This window comes from Buteo buteo, chromosome 5 (assembly GCF_964188355.1).
Source record: "Buteo buteo chromosome 5, bButBut1.hap1.1, whole genome shotgun sequence".
Lineage (NCBI taxonomy): Eukaryota > Metazoa > Chordata > Aves > Accipitriformes > Accipitridae > Buteo > Buteo buteo.
The window spans coordinates 21,480,644-21,498,317 of NC_134175.1; the positions used below are offsets into that span (position 1 = coordinate 21,480,644).

General features: G+C 34.4%; 1 protein-coding gene across 1 annotated transcript in view; it reads right to left on the minus strand.

The window, feature by feature from the left end:
- The window catches only part of DNAH7 (dynein axonemal heavy chain 7), a 115,601-nt gene that overhangs the window by 40,959 nt on the left and 56,968 nt on the right, over nucleotides 1–17,674 (minus strand). The window contains exons 35-43 of the mRNA XM_075028025.1: nucleotides 17,146–17,343; nucleotides 13,026–13,181; nucleotides 11,166–11,334; nucleotides 8,486–8,612; nucleotides 7,391–7,610; nucleotides 5,351–6,223; nucleotides 4,263–4,492; nucleotides 2,845–3,175; nucleotides 1,152–1,498 (exon numbers count right to left, since the gene is read on the minus strand). Coding sequence (XP_074884126.1) covers nucleotides 1,152–1,498; nucleotides 2,845–3,175; nucleotides 4,263–4,492; nucleotides 5,351–6,223; nucleotides 7,391–7,610; nucleotides 8,486–8,612; nucleotides 11,166–11,334; nucleotides 13,026–13,181; nucleotides 17,146–17,343 — 2,651 coding nt within the window. The remainder of the gene's footprint in view (nucleotides 1–1,151; nucleotides 1,499–2,844; nucleotides 3,176–4,262; nucleotides 4,493–5,350; nucleotides 6,224–7,390; nucleotides 7,611–8,485; nucleotides 8,613–11,165; nucleotides 11,335–13,025; nucleotides 13,182–17,145; nucleotides 17,344–17,674) is intronic.

A 17,674-nucleotide genomic window follows, 5' to 3' on the forward strand; every position in this document is an offset into this window, starting at 1 on the left:
AATTTGATGATATCTGAAGACAATTGGCTTTTACTTAATCACTTGTTTTTCTGCTGATACTGACTGATTTATGCAGTTTCTGCAATTTTTTCTGTAATAACAGGTAACAATTAAAAGCAAAAAGGGTTATGTTTCCAAACTGTGTCCCATTTGATCACAATTTAGAATCCATTATGGATTTGTGCCATTAGAAACACACAAATAATCATATATATTAAGTAACACTCACAGACACTGTACACATGCATACAGCCAAGTACGTACACAAAATAAAAGAAAAAAATTAACAGCTTTTCACATCCAAGGATCTATTTTCCAATTTTGAGGATTTCAATCTTTTACACAGATATTTTTGTGAGGAGACTATTGGAAATAACATATAACTGAAAACATACTGTTCACCTTTCCAAAAACAACAAGCAAGAAAATACGCTAGGATGTCCCTATGCTCAACTGAAATAATATTTCACAATTATTAGCCTCATAATTAATGAATCCCCTCTCATACTGATGTAAGTTGCAGATCTCCTTTAAAGTCTACCTTTTTAGTTAATTTTCTCTCTAACTGATACTTGTTAATAGTTATTCTCAAACTGAGAACTCAACCAAGTATGCATTTACTAATCTTTTAGTCAAATAACAAAATATCCTCTCAAATGAAGGCATGCACTACCTACCATGACTCAACTTTCAAAATGCAAGTTGACCTTAGTCACCCAGTGCTGATTTACTGTTAAATGTGAGTGCCAGATGTTTCAAATTAGGAAATATCGTAAAAAATACACACACTTTTTCAGTGCATCAAATACAACATGTAACAAAAAATATCCTTTGGGCTTGATATGACTACCAGACTTCCAAAGACATTTCAATAATGCCTCTATTTTGTGCAACACGCTATAAGGAAGTTAACCTTATTCACTAACAGAACAGACTGCTGCTCCCATGCCGCCTTAGAAAAATTCAGAACTGAAAATCAGGCTCTACACCTTAACATCAGGTATCTTACATGAATGAATATTTATGACTGCTTGTTTGCACAAGTTTCCCACTAGTAAGAAGTAATTTCACATCTCTTTTAGTGTTAAAATAAACTGACCTCTTTAATCAAATTTATTTTAAGCTTTTTTTTTATTTTTATACATACTTACGTATCATAAAATTCCATGGCTATGACCCATTTGCACAGACCCTCTGCTGCCGTGGAAGCATTTCGAATCTTGTCTGGTACAAACTCAGGATTTGTAAGATACTGTTTTCTTATGATAGCCATGTAAGCTGGGGGAATGTTATCCTTGTCATATACATGAAGAGACTGAAGAAATCTTATGTCACCCAGAAGTCTCTTAGCAGGACCCCAGAAATCCTCAATTTTTTTTCCAGAACCTGTTGGATCTGGAATCCTATCGGCTTTGATGCCTTTAAGGATGCATATAGCTTCCATTACAAGCTTGACACCAGCAGGAGGACTCTTCATGGACTTAACCACTGTAATATCCTTAAAATAATAATGAAACAAACACCCTTAGAGCTCTGAACATAGGTGGATTAATTCTTCTTTTACAATAAAAATAATAACCCTTTTTATGTCAAGATAATATTTTTCCATATACCTTTGCTATTCTCATACTTGATAATTTTAAATACACTATGATCTCAAGTTTATAGCACAAGCCTGGATAGCCCGTACATATACATCTCATTTTCTTTTTGCAAATTTTTATTTCTTTTTTTCTCCATTTTTTCTAGTCCTCTCTTTAAGGTACTATGCAGGTTAAGCTAACGCTGACATCTAAACAAAAACATCTGAAATCTAGTCAACAATCAGTTTAGAGGAGACAGGAAATTCCTATCTGTAATTCATTTTTAGTTGTACTTTTTCTACTCCTAATTTAGTACTGGGCATTGCACCTCTGTTAAGAGTTCCAATATTCCAGTATTATTATGCTCTACCCTTCAGTTCAGGCTCTACCACAATACTTCCAAGCTTACAGGATCACATCAGCAGTGAATTAGTAGATTTAAGATAACAAGGTAAAAGCTGCCTTCAACCCATAACTAAAGTTCTATGCTCTTCAAGTACAGAAAATAAATCAGTTAGTGTTCTGGTCAGTTATTAAACTCCAAGAGTGAGCTGAATGAGGGAAGAGGCAGCTAAAAGGAAGAAAACTATTGGGTAAGAAGCACTGACATTATAAGAAATAGCAGGAAATTAATAAGCAAAATTTTAACTGCATAGTTAAATATAGAATAATAATATAAAAGAATTAAACACTTCTACATGTATGTATACAACTAATTAAGCAAGAGGTTTGTAAACTAAAGATTTATGGAGAATAATCTCTCTTACTCCTCCCAAAGAATAACTCTGCATGGAAATTTAAATATTCTTTCCAGGAGCTTTTCTCAGAGAATACATACTCCAATAAATTAAAGGATTTCTAGATTCTCATGTTTATTTTACCAATTAGTGTTAGATTTTGAGAGCTTGCCCATGGTTTCTTTGAGGTCTAAATCAATTTGGGTAGAAAGAGGTATCTTTTGAGTTCTGGGAATGCTCACTTGTGCCACAAAAACCAGAGAAATGTTAAGAGTGGATTTAAAAAAAAAGACATTTTCCTTGAAACTCTGAACTACTGTTCCTCTGCAACCACAGAAGTGAAAAGGAGAGGGAAACAAGAGCAGGTAAATAAAGCCAGGAAATGTCAATGAGGCAGTCATTTCAAGAAGTTTCTAAATTATAAAACTGTGTAAGTGTAATGTAAAATCTGATAAGGCAGACATTCCATGCTTTTGTATATCTGAATACCTCTCCAGTCTGTAAATATACATTGTTAGCCATACCTGCGCAGTGAGAGTATCAAGGGCAGCCAGAGCACTTTCTAAACAAGGCATGGCTTGTGCTAAGTCAGCATCACATTCATCTTTGATGGCTTTTGCAGCCATAGCCTGCTCATTTGCCACTGCTTCATCAGCTTTCACAACTTTTTCAGTTTTGGCTACTTCCAAAGATTCTTTTTGAATAACGACCATCATCTCATCAACCTGCTTGCTAGCTTCCCGTAACTGAGGTTGCAGAGCTTCCAACTCAGACTGCATCAAGGCTACTTGGGATGCAGCAGAGTTTAGTTTCTCCAAGCCAACTTCATATCTTCTTTTCTTTTTCGTCACCTTACTGAAAATAAATAGTACTTTATTACAAAGATATTTTATCAGTACTCGATCACTTCATTCATTGGGATCCATTCCCCAAATTTCTCATTACTCTGAATAATCAGATGCTCTGCCAATCTCGTTTGATCTGTTTCACAAAGAGTAAACATAGCAGGAATTACTTAAGCCATAGTCTTGAACTATTCTATTACACATACTCAGAGACTAGGATATAAATAAATAAGTGATGACTTACAGGTAAATAAGCGATTGCTAAGCTTCTGCCTCTTTGCTGACAGGAGCTACAAAATCAAGATGACGCAGTAGTAACAGACAAGAAAAGGAGATGGAGGAGATGTGGATACACTCATGAAGATTGTTACTTGAAGTGAGGTTGAAATAGGATTAATGTAATGGGGAAAATCATTTTAGCAGAAGAATGTAAATGGCTCTGGAGACAGCCAACAATGTCAGAATCAAGAAATTCCAAAGGCATTGAATCACTACGTTCAAAACTGTATTCTTTTATTCCTTGAATTTCTTACTGCAGGTAGTGTTTCACACAGCCTGTTGATCAAATTAAGCACTTGTCTTTAGTGTTATGGTAGTGTCGCATCAATGAGAAGGAGTGGAAGGAAAAAGGAACTTTCCCTCACCAGCCATGAGAATAGAACAGATGTGCACATGCATACAGGTGTCCTTTCTGCATAGGCACAGCACAGCTGAACCCTACTAGCTAGTCAATCACTCCTAGCAACTTGAAAGCTGGTTTCCCAAATGTCATCTTCCCTAGATCCCCAGAGAACCACAGAGTAAGCAGGCTGCATTAATTACTCTGGTAGCATAATATACATAATCAACATATAGCAACATCACCAGGGATGTTAGAAGTGGTCTATTGCAAGTATATTCTGAGACCATCGAGTCAGACCTTTTGTCCAATAAGGAAGCATGTGTCCTAAGAGTACATTTTATCCATCTATCATTCTGTCAATTTAAATTAATTAAAAACATTTCACTTGTTTTGTTCAGATTAGCTATAAAAGACAGAAAATAATATTTTGGTGAACTTGAGTTCCTTTAGAAAAGGTCACATTTTAAATCCTTACGTGCGTTTCTTTTCAAGTAGACTTTTAAAAGTGGAGATCAATTCCAAATATGAAGTAGGTGTAACATAGTTGTGTCTTTGAAGCTCCGCATGGTAGAAGTCAGATAAAACAATGGTAGATGTATGAAAGCTTTTACACATATCAATACACCCACTTCGAGTTTCTTCTGACATTTCAACGTCTTCCAAGAAGTGAGAAGCAACAGCTTCTAATGCATCTTCAGGCCATGTCTAAAACAAATGAATACTTTCTCTTATTCAGTACTTCACACTCATAAATCTCAAAACATTTTTCAAAAAAGTACCTTTACCCCACTTCATAGATAAAGTTACTTAGTGTCCTAGGCACAGAGAATTAACTTCATGATGAAAAGATCATCAAATAGTACAATAACAGAACTGGAAAGAACCAAACTACTTAGGGATTCAGTTCAAGCCCACTGTCTTATTTCACCCAATCGAAATACTGTTACTGAAAGGAAAACTTAGCATTTTCAGTACATCCATACGTGTGTGTAACTGTCTCTGCTCTTCCTCTTCAAAATAACCTTTAGAGTACCACATTTTAAAACTTGATGAAATTTAAGTTCCTCAAATTCTTTATATGATTAAATTCTACATCTTAAAAATTCTAAGGTCTTTTGCACATAACAGTCAGATAGAATATATTTCCATCACAGAGTAGTGGGGAAAGATCTGGTGTTCTGCAACAAGAGATGTCTATTTTTGACAAGTGTTTCAGTTTCAAATGTTTTTGGCATCCTAGATTCTGGTAGTCGGGGTAATAGAAGAAAACACTACATATTTAAATCTGTAATGTCTACAGTGCCATGTTCATTCAGTTCTACTCTTATACCACAATCACACAGTTATTTTCTTGATGATTTTGCATTCAGCCTATAATGGCCTTTATTACAGTCAGAACGGTTCTAATGGCATAAATAATTTTAAACATGACACTAAGAAAATTCAAGGTATTTTTCATTGCTAACTTGACCAAAGAGAATTACTTGCTACAAAAAGGGTTGAAGTCATGTTTCTATTGCATTTCCGTTAGAATAACAAGGCCAGCAAAAGTTTTGTGTTTACCTGAAACCAGTCTAGCGTGCAGCAGTTGACAAGAGCTGGAAATTTACGAAGACGATTACGGAAAGCATCTCCAATGGGACTCATTGCCAGTACTATATGAAGCTGATTTCGACAGCGATCAACAAACATGTTAAAAAGAGCTATAGGACTGCCATCTGTCTGTTTGGTTCTGTCCCGTTGGCAATCTACTTGACGCATTTGTTCACAAATTTCTTGTTTTTCATCTACTGCAAAGAGGTTTGGCACTTCACCTGCATTTAATAAGTTGTTAATGTCTTCTAAGAATGATTCCTTTTTTATCTGTGTATCTGTGAACAAGAAAACTCCCTGCATTTCCCCTTCAGTAGATTTTCTTAGTATGACTTTTAAGTCTTTATGCCACTCATTGATACCATAACTTTTAGTTATTTCAACCTGAAAAAGGTTGTATTCAGCCATGTGGGCTGCTAATCGAGTAAGAGATTGTCGACCACTACCTCCAACACCAACAAGGAGGGCATGGCTGCGAGGCTGTTTCAGAATACGGGAAATTCTACAAATATGTTCTATAGCAAATTGGAACAAGACAAGCTGCATTGGCTTTTTGCTCACATTATTAAACTCTTCAAGGTGACTCTCTACAACTATTCTCAATTGATCCACATCACTAATCTCCCTGTATTTAGTGTCCTCTCTCTTAGGGTCATGAAAATCACAAAACATTAAGCTACGTAAGTCATCTTCTTCCACTCTGCCGTCATTGTTGAAGTCCAGATTCTGGAAAAGTTCATGGAAGTCTTCGTGTAAGTCATTTTTCACTACTTCTTGGATAAAACCAACAAGCCAAGCCCGGTCAGGATTATCCACCAAGCGATCATAATACACTCTAAGAACCTGTATAATAAAAATGTAATTCTCTTAATAGTTGCTTCTGCTCTTGAACGTATACTTCTTTTAAGCAAGATAAAACAAATGCAATTCTGAAAAAGGCCTCAAAATATAAACTATCTTAAACTCACTGCATAGAAAAAAACCAAAATAGATATTTAGAATTAATTTGAACAGTTGAGCCCAGTAATATTACTTCTGAAATAAACTGAAAATTCATATAGAAATACATATACACACATATACATATATATATTTATAAACATTATTACATAAGTGCATAAAAGGCTGCTGCAAAGAGGAAAGGAACATGTTGGTCTTTCCACTACAGCTAGATAGGACAAATTATGGGTTTCTATTTCAAGAAAGATGACTGCAGCTGGATATTAGAAAATGTTGTAAATGAAAAAGATAGTGAAGAACATGAATAGATTGCCTGCAAGTCTGAACATCCTTCATCTTCAGAGAATTGTAAGAAATTTTCAGAAAAAAAACACTTCAAAAGTTACTGATCCTTTCTTTATGTGGTCCTGCTTTGGGGAATGACGATGGACTAGATGATCATGAAAGATCCCTTCCATGGTCACTTTATGCTTATTTGATTCTATGAGCTAAAGCTAAATATTTAAAAAGCAACAACTATCAATGACCTTACTTTCTTTTAACCAGGAAAAAACAAAGAGGAGATATCACCTATATGGGGCTTTTTCCTCTTGTTTTTAAACGGGATGTCTCACTTGAGCTCTTTCAGTGTGTCTATCCTATTATGACTGAGAGACAGGAAGCATTTGCTGAAGTCAGTAAGCTCAAGAATTTCTTCTAAAGGCAGTCCAGAAGTAAAGAAAATAAAAAAAGGTAGGGACTAAATATTAAATCACTCAAAATTTCCAGTGACCCAGGACTACTTGCTGTTCTTCTCACTGTTGATTGGGGGTTTTTGGAGGTATCAAGTGAAGGTATCAACAATCAACTTGTTTACTAAGATATGATTCATACTTTGAAAAAAGTCTGATTTCCTCTGCCCACACAGTATACAAAATCCTTTCTCCTGAGTGTGATACCAATTCACAGTTATTAGCCAATAGGACATGGCATTAGAAAAAGATTAATACACAAATCCACATCTTTTTCTTATTTATAATAAATACCATTTCTTGGTATTGAGTGATTTACCTCATGAACCCAGAGACGTTTTATCATTCCTGCAGACTCTGTTGTTTCAGGCCTTGACAGGCAAACACCTTGAATTACACGTGAAAAGTCACGGAGATTGAACAAATAGTGAGATTTGGCTGGGGTAGGAAGCAGATTCCTCATAGCTTCTTTATACATACGCATGGTTCCATTAATAATTTGTGGAGTAAGTTCTACATATTGTGATGGAAAGCTATAACTGACAAGTTATAAAAGGTGGTGAGAACAGAAGGATTCTCATAATTCCATCATACTAGCATATGAATTAATAAATAATATTGTATACGCACACTGATTTACTTGTAAGTTCATACCAATTTTTAAGTTCTATGATTATACTTCCTCACAGGCAGTTTTACAAATCTTTTCTCTTGCTGGATTAACAGATTAACTCTGCAAATCAAATCTAGTAACTGTGGAACATGCTGACAAATTTGGCTATGCTAAATAGCTAATTATACCCTTTTCCCCCTCATTTTTATGACTAAAAGCAGCAACAGGGAAGTCAGTTCAAATAGCCCTTGCTGTCTTCTGGGACCTCTCTCCCTCAAAGGGTCAGAAGCTGTCAAATAACAAACTTGGTCTGGAAACAGGATATGAGCATCTTTTGGGGCTTAGCTGTCAGAATAGATAGACAATGAAAGTTGAAGTCTATTCCTAATAATGGAATTAAAAATTATGCAGTAATGAAAGGCCAAAGAAAGACTAAGCCTTCTCAAACCACAAAAAATTTAAGAGCAGTTTCCAGTTCTACTCTTTGAATAATAACTACCCAAATTCTATTCTTATTTATTATACATCACAAAATACTGTATGACAGAAATATCTCAACTAACTGAATTAGCCTCAGCTAATCTAAACCACTGTTAGAGACTTCACAACAAGAACTTTACCATTGGAGTATTTTAAGATGATCCCTACTTCTGTGGAGTAATGAATAACTCAAAAGGCACAGGATACAAAAGATTATGATTCTTTTCAAGAGCAGTGTCCTACAAACATACATTGGAGACTTCCTAGTACCATAATTTAAACACTGACTTTGATTTTTCACAATACATAGAGATCACTTACCATACCGTTAGATGCCAGTCTAAGATTCTAGAAAAAATTGTGTACATGGATTCATCATCAAACTCATTAATAGTAACTGTATTGAAGTGTCGCAAGAATCGTGGTGTTACTGGGTTTCGACCACCACCTAAATATTAGAAAGCATTAATACTATAACTAATAGCAAAATTTAAAATAAAACAGTAAAAGCCTAGCAATTTTTTTCTAATATTCATCTTTGATTCAGCTAGCAGACTCACATAGGAAAGTACCACACCTTGTCATAAACCTAACAAAAGCAACATGCAGTTCAGTGTCAATCTGTTCTCCTGTAAACAATAGTCTGTAAAATACAGATTGAATAATCAAGTGTAGATAGATAGATTCGACACTGTTTTAACTAGGCTTCTGTTATAAAAGAAAACTTTTATTATAAACTCCAAACCCATGTTCTTGATTTTCAAAGCATCCCAATGAAAGAAGCCTCTACAAGTAATGCTGTATACTTTATTCAATTTAAATTTTATCTCAGTTCTATAGTAGTTTTTATGACTGGATTGTGATTTGGACAATGAAGCTATGTATGGAAATAAGAGGATGTAAAACAGAAATTTATTGGATACTTGCTCCTTCTGTTTGGAATTCAGGGTTAAGCTGCTGCACAGTGTGTTCAACCTTCCTAAAGCAGCAAATCAGAAAAAAGTAGCTGAAAATGGGCAATCTACCATCCCTAACATCAGGAACATAGCTAAGGGCAACCAAATTAGCATACATGACTTTGTAGCTCAGGCATGACCCTGCACTAATGAAACTAAAAGACTCCTGGCCTGGAGCTGTCTCACACTCAGCCACCTGAGACTGCAAGCAGAATTAGTGATTGTCTATATTTAGCTGTGTATGCATTACTAGTATCTGCTGACAAATCTCAGTATTTTATGCTAAATAAAGCAGTTATTCATCCTACTTCCTTCTACCCCAGTGAAGCTCATCTCTCAGACACAGTAGTTTACAATGCTTCTTGAAGTTTACGTGTGCATTGATGGCAAAATTACACAAGCCATTAGGATATAAATATGAATTTTACCCAAAAGATAATCCTTTCCTAATATAAATTTTAAACTAGATTTAACAAAATACCTTTAAATGTTCTTTAAATAGCTTTATATTTGTTTCAATAGCACTATATACGTGTATGGATTTCAGATTTTCATTTCTTATTAGAAGAAAAAAAAATAAACACAGGCTGGAAAGGAGAATATAATTTTATGAGTTCTGGAAGTAGTTCCTTGTACAAGGATACTAAAATAACTTCTTCAGCCTGAAGCTGAATTGTGATATTTGACACAAATAATTAGGACCATAACTTGTACATTTGATCAGTCCATTTTTCACCATTCAACCAGAAGAGTGCTGGAACAAAATTAGCTGTAAATTTCTCCTGGGAAAGGAAAATTTGACCCAATTTCAGAGCAGTTGAAAGTCACTTCTACACTATCACCCTGGAACAGGAGTGTAGCATGAAGAGATGCTTTACAGAAAAAGCACCTCCAAGATTTGGCTATTTCTGATGTAAAACAAACAAACAAACAAAAACACCAAAAAAACCTACCCAAACAAAAAAACACCACAAAAAAAAAAAAAGAACCTGTGCAATTAAGTTATGCCAGAACATAGTACAAGACATGACTTCACTTAAGCTTTAGGAAAAATTAAGATGTAAAACTTTAAAATTCTTTCACAGTTTCCTTCTGCTCAGTTATTCCACAGACTGGTAATTAGATCAAGTGCTTTGAACGGTGGATGAACACTGTCTCTAATTTAAAATGGTTGCAAGATGCAGTTTTGCTTCTTTAGGAAACCAGATAGGTGAAGCAGCAGTGGACCCCTATCCCATGGGCATTCATCACTGTCCCAAACACAAAAGTTGTATCAGCAAAGAACTGGTGTGTTTGTGTGTGTAAACAACTCTACAAAAGAAAGGATGAAAGTCCAGGGCGACTGAAGCAGAAAAGAGAAGGAAAGTACCAATCATATCCTGATTAAACACTGTAAATGTGCCCAGCTATGACAAACTTTTTAGGTGGTATGTTACAGCCAGGGCTGTGAAGAATTCTGTGAAAAGAAATTCTGTTACATGATTCCTGCTGTAGTGAAGGAAATAGATCGTATAGATTCCTTAAAAGCAAACACAACAGTATCAAAGAAACATTAATTCCTCATGTTAACTGATAAAATATGCCAGACTCAATTTTTTAAACTAAATAGCTCATATAGTCAATGTGTATGCAGGCTATCAGAAATACAATGACGTCTTTGCATCATATGCCTTTTTTTTTTTTTTTTTTTTGCCAAATAAAGTCAGGTTTATCTGCCTAAGAACATCACTTAGTGCTATTTAGAAAAGTTTTGAAGAAGAATAAAATTGTAGGCCAATGGAGGGTGTCATTAGACCAAAGGGATTTCATAAATACTTTGTAGATACATCCTGGTCTTCCTGAAAAGCATTATTTCTTCCTGGCAGGCTTGTGTAGTCTCTCTGCTGCTCCTCAACCACTCTACTATGACTGCTGTTCATGTTTTCTGCAAGGAAAGGCTTCCTTGAGTCCTATCCCTAAAAGACCCAAACTGTAAAACTATGCATCAATAAGCATTCAGCCTTTGGAAATCAAACAGGAAAAAGAATGTAAGACACATCTCTTACCTGGTGGTCCCATTGCACACACAATCTGAACATCTGTAAGTTTAATCATTGAGCAGTCTTTAAGGTCATACCAATTCCAGTGATCTAACCACTGCCGTAATAATTCAACAGGCGGTTGAGCACCATAGACCTCTCGTGCTGGCATATTAACATCATCTACAAATACAACCTGAAAAGAAAAACATAAAGGATTTTGCATTTATTTCTTTTACTGAATATATGCCATTGTTTCACTTGATTCTGGAAACACTGCACATCAATTCACTCCCATTAAAATTGATGGGAGCGATACACAATAAATACGTGTTTTTGAAAAGCAGCCCTAAGCTCTTAATGGAGTTGCTGCTGAGTTAAATAAAAATAAAAAACTGTGTCACTCTAAAGCCACTACAAAACATACCTACAGAGGGGAGAAAAACTGTGCTTCTCTTCTTATTTCTGACTGTGTTTAACGAAAGATGGTAAACTAATAGTTGCTCTTTAAACCTTACTGTGCTTCTTACATGGCTTTTCTTGGAAAAAAAGATGGAGTCAAGAAGATCCACAAAAATCTCAAACTTCAGTGAGACTATGGTTCTGGTTTTAAATCTATTAAACATTACAACTTTCTTGACACTGCTGTTGCTAAAGTATAGGCCACTGCTGATTGGGAAACATCTTCATGCAACTAACTTAACGCAACTGATGCAAGTTCTAGAAACACATTTATGCATTTTATCCCCCTTTCTTCTCATTCTCTAGCTGATACAGTGTAGAAATTTGGTCAAAAGAAAAACAGATTAAATCATGGGCCTTGTATCTTTTTTAGCACTGCAGTTTGGGCAACATACTGAAATGGTTTGAAGTGTTCTTGACTAATTCAGATCAAGACAAAATTTCTCCCTTCAAAATATCTTTACATTTTTAAGACTGGGCTAAAATACATCTTAAAAGAATACCTTGGAGGGGGAGGCAGAGGAAGACCTTAAAACACCGTAACTTTTAAATACTAATTCCTTAAGGAACTTCCAACATTACCACATTTTGCTCTTGATAATAAGCATTTATTAAATAATAGCTAGGAAATACTGAAAATGAGAAAAAAACAAGGCTGCAAATACAAAAAGTCTATAGGCATCCTAAAAGTGCCAGTATTAAATCATACACATCTATCACTGCATTTTAAACATAATTTTTAAACTTTCCTTAAAAGCTAAATTTTTCCTTAATCTGGGTTGAAAAAAAGAAGATAATGGAAACTCCTTGGATTTCAATTTTCAGTCTCATTGCAACTCTTCTAGACAGAGGAGAAAAGGATTTTCCCACTGCAGAAAAAAACAGGGGGGGAGTCTACTCTAATATCCTTCTTGAGCTTCTGAGTATTCAGAGTTCCATTGATCTTGAAGGGTTTAGCAGGCATCAGAGATAACAACATAAAAGATTCAAATCTCCTTTAACACTTCCAAAATCATTGAACTATCCAGGTTGGAAGGAACCTTGGAGTTCATCTAGTCCAACCTCATGCTCAACGCTGAGTTCTCAACAATGATTTCATACCAGCAACAAGCTTACCCATACAGAACTCTTATCTCAAGGATAATATCACAAAAATATGGAGGGGAAAGTATGACAATGCTGTTCACAGTTATTCATATCATATATCATATTTTCTTCTGTTGATTAAAACAGGATGCATATTACTGGGAGAAGGGAGAAAGAAGAGAAACATGAGGCACTAAATTAGAAGAATTAGAACTCTGACAGGTTATTTCAAATTGAGCATCCTTTCCTGATATCACCTATGATCAGTTGAGAAAATAATGCATTTACACATTTGTTTGTATTTAAACACTTATTTACATACAGAAATACATCAGTTACCATTCTTTTCCCAAGAGGAGGTCCAAAAATTCCTCTTCTCCTCTTATCCAGCTTGGACATTATAATATTCTGAGTCTGAGCTGCTGTAGTTTGTGCTGAAAAGTTAATGAGCAGTGGCTTGTAGACTTCTTTATTCAAATTATTTAAAAGAAAATTCTGGAAGGATTGTGAAGAGGAGGAAGTTAAACTGTATACATAGATAAACAAATTTTATAGCACTTTAGCAAACAGCAATCAGACATTTTTGTACTATTTTTATTTCACTTAAAATGATAAAGTAGTAATTAATCTCTAAGAGAATTCTAATCGTCATGTTTCATCAGATAAACCAATATTTTTTAATAATTCAAAACATAATAAACTTAATTTGTCAGAGAAAAAATTCTACCCTCCATATAGACATTTTCACTTTTTCTCAAAAAAGAAACCCAAAAACCCACCTAGTGTATTATATAAATTCAGTATGTTAATATTTTTCACACACAATACTTCATAGTACTAATTAGAGTTGATACATACTGCCTGTACTAATCCACACTCAAATTTGCAAAAGTATCCACAGGTCCAAATATTTATGCCTAGTTTTGAAGAGTTTCCAGGAATATTTCCTTCAAAGGGCATAGCAAGAATATCTAAAGATAAGCTTTACCATCAAGATTGGTAATATTTTATAATGCTAACTACTTTCCAAAGTCCCTTACATTAGCTGCAATTTAACCTCTGGGGGAAATCTGGATCAAAGACAGTATTTCAAGTAAGAGTGAATGGGATTCATTTCTTACCCACATGGGAGTAAAACCACAGGGGGAAGATACCCTTCCATCCTTCCAGCAGTTACTACAGAGCATTATTGCATATAAAGTAATGTCTCTAATGACTAGTCTAATCTCTGTCAACAGCTATTGAGACCATTCATACCATATAGTTTTTTCAGCAGAAAGAATGTTTAATCTCTATCCTGGAAGGAAAAATCTGAGCTGCTGCACAAAAATACAACGACGACAATTTACGGAAACCAGAGCAATGTGACTCAAGGGCCATATTTCTTTTGTTCTTTTAATCAGTTCTGAACTCCGAAGAAATATCACATTCTTAACTGTCAGCCCAAAAATTAACTAGGCAGTAGAAACTAGTCATATTATTCATTATAAACAAATGTTTTACTCATGCTTTATTATATTTCTGACATCAATATTCCAGGAAAGGTCTTTTATGAACAGATCTCCTTCCAGTCTTAACACTTATTTTCTTCAAAAGTATTTCAGAAAAGTAACTTAAAAACAAAACTAAGTTAAATAATCTTGAGTAACTTCACAGTTAATTTTAAGGAAGTTTAAAGGAAGGAAAGATAACAGATTCAAGACCATGAAGCCAAATTTATTTCATCTGCTTACATAACTTTCAAGTTTTGCTCCCTCTGCAAAACAATTGAATGTACACAGGCTTCATGCTGATTGCACCGGAACAATCAACAGAAGCAAAATCCTCTACAAAAAGACATACTGGAGAAAAGAAGAACAAAAAAAAATCAATTTTGTGCTGCTCAGAGGAATGGGTTCTTCCTCCTCTCTTATGATTTACTTAGAGAATCTCATTAGCTACAAATGCAATAATGGCTTTGCCATACCTCCACTCACATATCCCCTTTTTACCTCAAAAGTACACTTTCCCATGGATCTAGATGGAACCCAGGGAAAAAGTGCTGAATACAGTTCCATTGCCTGTCAGACTTTAATGGTCTCCTAGAAAGACTGATGGTATCAGGATGTAACTCATAGCATCTGTCAGATCTGTCTGAAGAATTAAAATTTACCTAAAATTTTTAATCTAGATCATTAGAATAATTTTCTATATTACCCATATTGTTATTTTAAAAAACACATGAAAAATTAAAATGAACAAAGCATCACTTGGTGACTGAAGATGAAAAAATAATCTATCCCAAAATAATGACGACTCAATTATTTCAAAAAGATATTAAAATCTGCTTTCAATTATACAGTCTGACTTATCCCTGTAGACAAAAAAGGTAATATTGTAGACATGGAAAAAATAAAATTAAAAAAAAACTATCTTGATTTCTTATTCTAATACCTGAAGTTACAATGCTTTTTACAAGATTGTTATTCCCTTTGATTAGAATTTCACAAGCTCTGAGAAAGAGATTGCATTTGACTGTACTAAGTAACTACTTACATTAAATGTTTTTATTACTTACTACCATGTGTTTTGATTATACTTAGTCCTGAGTGTGCCTAATAATATCTTGCCTCTTTCAATATAAAACTGCACACTGGTAACTTAAAAAACAGCTGTCAATGATTTTTTTTTCTCTTCAGTGCTCAGTGCCTATCTTATTTATTAAACAGAATTCAAACAATATTCAAAGACAAAATTAATAATTTTCTTACAAGCTTTTCTATGGTACACACCATTACAAAGATATGGAAAGGTAATGGGCAAAATATTATCCAGGTAGGTATCTAACTTCAAATAAGAACAACCTGTTTTTTTAAGAACAGCACTTCTGCTAATCAGAACCTATGGATTCAGATCAGCCCTCCAGAAAACGAGGAACACAATAATTGCCTGTGAAAAGTTGGACTTAGCTGACTTGTCTGCTGTTACAGAGGGCTTCCATCACTGACAGGGACAGAATCCATCCCCCAAAGCTGCTGTTTTCCTGAATTTACTGCAAGTTTTTGAAGCTCTGCAAGTGAAGCAGAGGTTCTACATAAAACAGCCTTTCTTCTTTTTAAAAAAAATGTAAAAAGACTAACACCCATAACAGTAAGACTGGAAACTGGGGGGGGGGGGGGAAGTAGTGTATGGTCATGCAATTCAAGAGTTTATCATAATGAATGCACAAAAGATGTGAGATTATTGTATAAGGTAGAATTTATTAGCTTCTGAACTCTCTATTTTACTACCTTAATAGTCTTTTTAATGTATTGCATGTGTCATATATAGAAATATGCAATATAATATTAGTCTATGTAAGATGGCTGATATGAGATACCAATGTATAACATAACTTCTTTAAATATTAAACAATTGTTGACATTGCTACTTCCTAGAAAATTAGATTCACGTTGAAACAATTAACTGTTTATATACTGAAAAAAACTGTCCTTTTTTTTTCTTTCTACAGGAAGATCCTATCAAGCTTAAAAATCCTGAAACTAGATCAAGTATTAGTATTTTGCCGAGAAGATTTTGTTTCAGAAATAACAGAAACTGTGTACTGCTAGAAGCTAAAGTCAAATTAGATTGTCATTATCATTTGTGTTTCTTTTTCATTTTCTCTCAAAGACAAGGATAAGACAGGTAAAGAATATTTGGCATTCTATAAAACAGGACACACAATTGTTTTGACTTAAAATTTTTCTCTTGAAATGGGCAGCTGCTTTTCATTGTAATGACCAGATATAGCTAACTGGTTATCTGAAGAAAACTGCCTGGGAAGACCTTGACTAGCCAATTCCCCTTCCTACTATAGTCTTTTTCTATAAAGAATTCTTTTGTAATATTGCTATAATTTTTTGCCTTCATATTTCTTTAAGTGACGAAATTCTTGTTCTTCCCTGTTTTCCAGTGCATGGAATTGTCATAGTAGCATCCGACTAGGAAAGGTTATCTACTAAACTTTTCCACAATAATAGCAGTATACATTTTTGCTGCTTCTAACTCTAGGATGTATGCATTTCTTTTCTTTTTGTTTTGAGCAATCCTGACTGCATGTGCTATTAAATGTTTAGTCTTCTGTGTGTCAGTATCTGTCTGGACTCTTCCAACTATAGCTACAATCTTAATGCAAAGTAAATCAATACAGGACCGAAACGGAATAGTCCTGTTTGGGTTCTATTAGCAGTTTATTACTGTGGATATCTGGGTGCTTCTTAAGAATTTAGGCTGGAAGTGCAGAGAAGAAAAAAAATAAAAAAATAAAAAAAATCCAAACCACAAGCCACAACCTTCTGCTACGCAGCTGCATTTTTAGTTGCACATAATTTCATTTCATATCCAACAATTCATGTCTCTTTTTCCTTTTTAAAAAAATTATCGAATTATTACTCACTTTACCCCTTTTATGTCTAATGTCAGTATTAAAAGTACTTACAGTAATATAGGTACTTTTTCCAGTTCCTGTTGGCCCCACAAATATAGAAGGTTTTTGATGTACTGTCAACAATTCCATCAATGCCGTATATCGAACAGTATCCAGAGATGGTACAATTATTTCATTAAACTTCATATCTTGAGGTATAGGAGGAGCTGATTTGAGTGTTTCCACCCAGGGTTCCCAAATTCCTGCTCCCTATTTTAATTTATATGAAAGTCATACATTTATAATAAACCAGAAAAAACAGCATAGAACCAATGGAAATAGAAAAATCAGAGTTCTATGACTTAACAGATGGGGTTATCTACCAATATTTGAAAGGATTAAAAAATAATTTCATATATTTGTTTCAGAATGCAGCGCTTTCAATTTGACAGTACTTAAAAAGAAACATAACGCCTGTGTCTGAAGCATGCAACTACTGAAAGACAAGGATTTATCTTACCTTTTATATCTGTACATATATCATATAATGGAAAAATGCATATATTTATAAATACATTATATATAGTATATAAATAGGTAA